The following is a 6,833-nucleotide window of genomic DNA, read 5'->3' as shown; positions in this document are numbered from 1 at the left end:
AATGTGGGGGAACTCACAGCCCCTTCCGTGTTTTCATTGCCCTCACTGCTTTGAAATTTTTCCTTCCATTGCCCAAAGTCGGCCTGTCTTTATCCTTTGCCCATTTTCCTAGTTGGGTCTTCTCATGTCAGCCAGAACAGGGCTAACCCCCATCCATGGGACAGCTTTCAAACACTGGAAGGCAGCTAGCAGGTAGCCCCACTCTTTAGGAACAGGAGACCCCTCCTCCTCCTCCCCCTCCCCTCTCTCCCCCTCCTCCTCTCCCCTCCTCCTCTTCCTCCTCCTCCTCCTCTTCTTCCTCCTCCTTCTCCTCCCCCTACCTCCTCCCCCTCTTGTTCTTCCTCCTCTTCCTCCTCCTCTTCCTCCTCCTCCTCCTCTTCTTCCTCCTCCTTCTCCTCCCCCTCCCCCCCTCCCCCTCCTGTTCTTCCTCCTCTTCCTCCTTCTCTTCCCCCTCTGCAGAAGCTTCTCCCTCTGTTCTAGGCTCCTAGAGTACCACACAGGTCTCGGCCAGGCTGCAGGGGGAAGGACTAGACCACCTCCTTCATTCTGCACCCTGTGCCTATTTTTAGAAATTTTAAATAATTTTTAATTTTATTCCAATAATAAATTTCCACAGAAGCTTTCCAAAGCCACACGATCCATGTTGTCTCCCTCCCTTCTTCCCTCTCCCCTCCAGGATTTGACAAGCAATTCAGTCTGGGTTATACATGTATTAACACGCAAAACATTTCCATATCATTCATTTCTATACGTGAAAATAATCTAAAACCAACCCCCAAATCATATTCCCAAGAATAGCATATGTTTTGAGTGATAAGACATGTACAACCCAGAGGAACTGCCTGTCTGCTCCAGGAGGAGGGAGGGGGAGACCCTGAATCATGTAACCCTGGAAAAATATTTAGAAATAAATAAATATTTTTTAAAAATCACCCCCCCCCAATAAACACGTGATGAATCCTGTGCTTTCACCCACATTCCTGCTCCCACAGTACTCTCTCTGGAGGTGGATAGCCTTCTTTTCCAAAATCCCTCAGGATTGTCCTGGATTGCTGGAAGTAGCAAACTTGGTTACCTAGGATCGTCCCACCATATTTCAGTTCCTGTGTACAATGTTCTGGTTCTGCTTATTTCACTCCGTTTCAGTTCCTGGAGGCCCTTCCAGTTTGCTGTGCCTCTTTTCATACTCTAACGGTACCTTGGGGAAACGAGATGGCCCAATGGATGGAGCAATTCGGTCTCACACACTGGCTGTGTGACCCTGGGCAAGTCATTTAACCCTGTTTGCCTCAGTTTCCTCATGGGTAAAATGAGCTGGAGAAGGAAGTGAGTGGCAAAACCACTCCAGTATCTTTGCCAAGAAAATCCCAAATAGGGTCGTGAAGAGTCAGACCCAAGTGAACACCTGCACCACCACCGCCGCTGCCGCCACGCTAGGGCTGCCTTGACTCGTCCTCTTTTTGCAGGGCTTTGGGAAGCCCCACGTCTTCTTCGGACAAACTTCTTTCAGTCGGATCTCCTCGATTTGATACTTGTGAATATGGTCTGCACGATCCGGCTCTCTCTGGGCCGGCCTCCGCCGAAGCCGCCGAAGCCGCCGTAACTGCCGTACTGGGGGTCTAAGCTTCGGGGTCTTGCACAGTCAGCCTTTGCGTCCCGACGTCCTTGGCGGCATTGACACCCTGTGCCGCCAGGACATTCCACGTCCTGCGGTCCCCCTCCAGCAGGAACGTTCTGTGTTCCATGTTCCGAGAGTCTTCCCGGTTCTGACCGTCGGTGCCAGTGTTCTAAGGTTCTGCCCAGCTCCTGGGCACGGGCATGGAGGAGAAGGGGAAAGGGAACTCAGCCCAGCCCCTTGCCTGGGTCCTCCCCGGCACTAGGGGGTGCTGCAGGCGCCCAGGAGCCTGGCCTCCTGGAACCTGCCCTGGGTCCTCCCCGGCACTAGGGGCTGCTGCAGACGCCTGCTCCCTTTTTGTCCCCGGCTGGCTCTGTGGCCACCTGCCCCAAAGCACTGCTAGAGGGAGGCTGCCTGCCATTATAGCTCCTGGGCCCATGGACCAAGCCACCACTGGGGTGGATCTGCGGGCCAGCCTCGTTGGGGAGGAACCGGGGACCCTGGAAACTCCCCCAGGCTCGGCCCAGCCCCCCCAGGCCAAGAGGCGCCTGAGAGTGGGCGGCTGGAACAGCACCCCTCTACTGCTGCTGTTGGTGGTGCTGCTTCCCAGTGAGAGCTCTCCCCCACCCAGGGTTGGGCCAGGGATGGAAGGGGGCCACCCTGCCCCTTTGTCCCCAAAGCCATTGCCCATCTTCTAGCTTCCCCCTCCCTTACCCTTCCCTAGTGCCATCCCTCATTTCCCTCATCCCCTTCCTCTTCTTCCTTCTTTTCCTCTCATCTTCCTCCTCTTCTTCCACCTCCCCTTCCTCTTCTTCCTTCTCTTTCTCCTCTTCTTCCACCTCCCCTTCCTCTTCTTCCTTCTCTTCCTCCTCTTCTTCCACCTCCCCTTCCTCTTCTTCCTTCTCTTTCTCCTCTTCTTCCACCTCCCCTTCCTCTTCTTCCTTCTCTTCCTCCTCTTCTTCCACCTCCCCTTCCTCTTCTTCCTTCTCTTTCTCCTCTTCTTCCCCCTTCCTCTCTCCTTTTCCTCTCTCCCTCCCCTTCTTCATCCTCCTCCAATCTCAGCCCCTTCCATTATGCCACAAACTTCTCTATGTCTTCTTCCCACAATCTTCCTCCATTCCTATTATCTCTTCCTTTCCCAGTTATCTCCATCCTTCCTCTCTCTGCCTCTCTAAACCACTTCCAGTGTCACTTCTTCACTGTTCACACCCTTTGGTTATATTATCCCTATGATCTCACTTCCTCAGTGATTCCATGGGCTCCTCCACCCTCTCCCCGTCTGCACTCCCTTCCCCTTGTCTCATTCCCTCTAGGTTATTTCTATCTTTCCTGCTCTCTTAAAGAACCTCACCTCCTCCTGCTATCTTTTTAGAATCAGCCTTCAGATGATTTCAAGCCCTCGTTATTCCCAGTCTGTTCTCTCACCTCTTCCTTCTGTCTCACTCTCTGTTCTCTCTCCCTGTTCTCTTCACTGATTTCACCCTTTCCTCTTGTCTCCTGCCCTCTCCATTTATTCCCTTCCTGCTGTTTCATTTCCTTCTTTTATTTTACCCCTCCAGGATGTTATCTCACCCTCTCTTAGTTATTTCACCTCCTTCTCATCCTCTTTCGATCTCTTTCCTGTGTTCTTTCCTCCTTCCAGTTTTTCTCCCATAATCTCATCCATCCTGTTATCTCCTCAATGATGTCCTTCTCTCCCTCCTATAATTTCCAGTTATTTTATTCTTCCTTCCTTTTTTTAAACTCTTCATTATTATGTGGCCCATCTCACTTGTCTTACTCCTTCCTGTTACCTTGTCTCTCCTTCAGTCTGTTGATCCTCCTCCAGACTTCATTCCTTTCAACCCCAGCTCCTTTTCTCCATCCCCGACTAGCTGTGTGCCTGACTACCAAGTCATATACATACTGAGTCCCCTTAATATTATTGTTCTCTTCTTTTCTCCCTATCTTCCCGTGTGCTCTCCCAGCAAGATCCCATGAAAATGACCACCTTAATCAAGGTAAGGACCCGTCTCCCTTCCAGGATCCCTCTTCAGGGTCTGGGAATGAGGCTCCCTGAGAGTCCAGAGGGCCCAGGAGTCAGACAAGCCTGCTGTGCCTAATGGACTTTAAGTCAGGAGAGACTTGAGTTCAAATCCACACTCTACTCTGTGACGATGGACAAGCCCTCTCACCTTGGTTTCCAACTCTGCAAAATGGGCATAATAATACTTTCCTTACTTAACTCCCGAGATTGTTGAGAAGAAATCAGTGTGTGAACTTGTCATTGCTATAAAGAAGGGAGTTCATGTCGTCATGGCTAGGCTTCTGAGCACGTCTAGAGAAGCAGGGAGTGACTGTTCTGTGGGCAACAGGGGCAGAGGCAGAGACAGGAGTCCAGGGCAGGACTCTCGTCCCAAGCCGTATTTGTAAGGGAATGGAAGGATCCGAGTCCCCGAGGAACTGGGACCCAGAGGCCCCTTCCTTCCCCTTTCCTCGGACTCAGACTGGCGAGGGGCTGGGGCGGGCCTGGGCCAGGTGGCCCCGGAGCGGCCAGGGAGCTGAGGGGTCCGGGGCTGTGGCCGCTGCCTCTGGGGCGAGAGCGGGCTTTTCTGGGCTTCCTTTCTTGTTGCGTGTGGCTCCCTCAGGATGGAGATCTCCTCCAACATGCTTTATGGCGCCCTACAAAGCATCCCTCCTCACAGCCCCCTGGGAAACAAGCTGTGGTGAGGGCCACGATGGGCCGCAGCTCTGGCTGCCAGTCCTGGCTTTGTAATCACAGTATGTTGCTGGTTGTAGGTGACCTAAGACCGTACTGCGGTCCTGAAATTGTGGGGGAAATGCTCTGAGTTATTGGAACTAAGAATCCAGTGCAGCGGACGATTTTCATATCTTAAAAAAGAGATGAAGAAGAAGGGAGAGCCGAGGCTCAAAGCCACTCTCACCAGACCAAGAGCATCCTGGGGAGCGGGCATGGAGGACCCCCAGCTGGGAGGGGCCTGCTGACATCCTTGCCCCCTCCCCTGTCTTGTGTCCCTCTCCACAGTGTGTGGGATGCGCAGACTGAACGAGAGACCCCCAAACAATGAGAGCTCCTGGGAGGGGAAGTGGCCTTGGCAAGTGAGCATCCAGTACGGGAAGCGCCACCTGTGTGGGGGCACCCTCATTGACTCCCAGTGGGTGCTCACGGCGGCCCACTGCTTCCAGATGTGAGTCACTGGGCCCCAGGTGGGCTGAGGGAGGGCGTTCCAGTCCAGAGATGCCTGGCCTGCTAGTAGGAGGGATGCCCATGGGCTCAGGAAGCTCTGGGGGCCTCCACCTGGGACACAGAGAACCCAGGGTCATTTCCCAATGGATAAAGCAAACGGACAAAGAATTCTTAAAAGACAAATTCCCGACTATTAATCTATGAAAGATTGTGCCAAATTGCCAGTAATAAGAGAAATACAAGTCAAAACAACCATGAGTTTCCAATTTACACTCAGCAAATTGGCAAATATAATAAAAGATGGAAGTAATAAGCATTCAACTATTGTCCAGTTAGGCAATGTTAGAGGGGTTGTGAAAAGACATGCACACAAATAGACTTTTGACAGAATTGTGAATTGATTCAAACATCATCAAAGCAATTTGGAGCTAGACTGAGAAAGTAATAAAAATGTCCCTGCCCTTTCGTGCCGAGACCCTCCCCCCGCCAGTAATATCCCCCATGCAGGTCCAAGGTAGGAAGAAAGGTCTACCGGATGTCCAAGTATTTAGAGCGGCACTTTTTTGTAGTAACCGAGAACTGGAAACCAAGCTGATGCCCACCAACTGGGGAATGGTTACCCAAATTGTGGCACGCGAATGTAATGGATTATCACACCTTAAGAAGACTTGTACATACTGATACAAAGTGAAGTAAGCAGAGCCAAGATAACAATATGCACAGGGACTCCAACAATCTAAGTGGGAATAACCAAAAAAGCCAAGCTGAATATTGTTTAATTACAATGGCCAAGCTTGATAATGAAAAAGACATCTGAAAATGCACCTTTCTTTTTTTGCAGACTTGAGGAACTATGGCTGCAGAACATTGTGTATGCTGTCAGAGCTGACTGATGGGTTGATTAGTTTTGATGAACTGCTTTTTTCTCTTCACTTTCAATGTATTCCTATAAGGGATGGCTCTCCGGGTGGGGAGAAGTATATTTTATAGACGAAATAATGTAAAAACAAAATATATCAACTAAAAAGGTATGAGAGTGACCATCACTCTGTATAGGTTGTCTCATGTTTCTCTGCATTCTTCACAGTTGTGAAATTTTTGTTCTGGTGTCATTTTCAGAGTATTCAACTCTTTGTGACCCCATTTGGGGCTTTCTTGGCAAACATGCTGGATTGGCTTGTCATTTCCTTCTCCAGCTCATTTTACAGATGAAGAAATTGAGGCAAACATGGTTAAGTAACTTACCCAGTAGGTGTCTGAGACTGGATTTGAAGTCAGATCTTTCCAACTCTGACCTTAGCACTCTTTCCACTGTGCCACCCTGCTTCCCCTGTGAAGCAATTTTTATCTATAATAATTTCTCTGGCTATTCGCCATTTGTTGGGCATATATTTTGTTTCCAGCTTTTTTTTTGTAATCATAATAATGCTTCCAGGGTGTTTTGGTGCAAACGGGTCTTTTCCTTCTGTTAACAACCTCCTTTTAGTACTGGCCCAGTCTGACCACAGGGTCTCTGGGTGATATCAAGACTTTAGTATCATTTATCTAATTATTCAAAAATGTTTCCCCAGTTCAAAATTTTCATCACTGCATTTATGGCATAGGTAGCTTGTTTCTACGATTTATAGATGGCACTGAGCTCAAAGGGCTACACCTAATAGATCAGAAAAGGGAGTTAACATTCAGAAAGTCCTCAAAAGCCTAGGACTGCAGGCCAAATCCCATAAGATGATATTTAATAAAGGCAAATGTAAATCCCTATGCTTGAATTTAAATAATAATACCGTGAAAGCGATCAGCTTGGAAAGCTTTAAGAACTCTGATCAGTGCAATGACCATCCAGGACTCTAGGGACTTCTGGACCATTCAGGACTCCAGGAAACATGATGAAGTGTGTTTCCACCTCTTGTCAGGGAGATCATGGACTCAGGATTCAGAATGAGATCTCTATTTTTGTACACAGCCAATGAGGAAATTTATTTTGCTTGACTATCCATATTTGTTACAAAGATTTTGTTTCTTTTTTTCCCT

At 49.3% G+C, this 6,833-nt stretch overlaps 1 protein-coding gene across 1 annotated transcript in view; it reads left to right on the top strand.

The window, feature by feature from the left end:
- The first annotated feature begins 1,051 nt into the window (after positions 1-1,051).
- Positions 1,052-6,833, top strand: part of LOC130455490 (serine protease 27-like) — a 13,092-nt gene continuing 7,310 nt past the window's right edge. Inside the window, exons 1-3 of the mRNA XM_056805175.1 lie at positions 1,052-2,224; positions 3,583-3,615; positions 4,641-4,803. Of these exons, the coding sequence (XP_056661153.1) occupies positions 1,819-2,224; positions 3,583-3,615; positions 4,641-4,803 (602 nt within the window). The 5' untranslated portion in view covers positions 1,052-1,818. The remainder of the gene's footprint in view (positions 2,225-3,582; positions 3,616-4,640; positions 4,804-6,833) is intronic.

This window comes from Monodelphis domestica, chromosome 7 (genome assembly GCF_027887165.1).
Source record: "Monodelphis domestica isolate mMonDom1 chromosome 7, mMonDom1.pri, whole genome shotgun sequence".
NCBI lineage: Eukaryota > Metazoa > Chordata > Mammalia > Didelphimorphia > Didelphidae > Monodelphis > Monodelphis domestica.
This window is presented reverse-complemented; position numbering and strand designations above follow the sequence as displayed.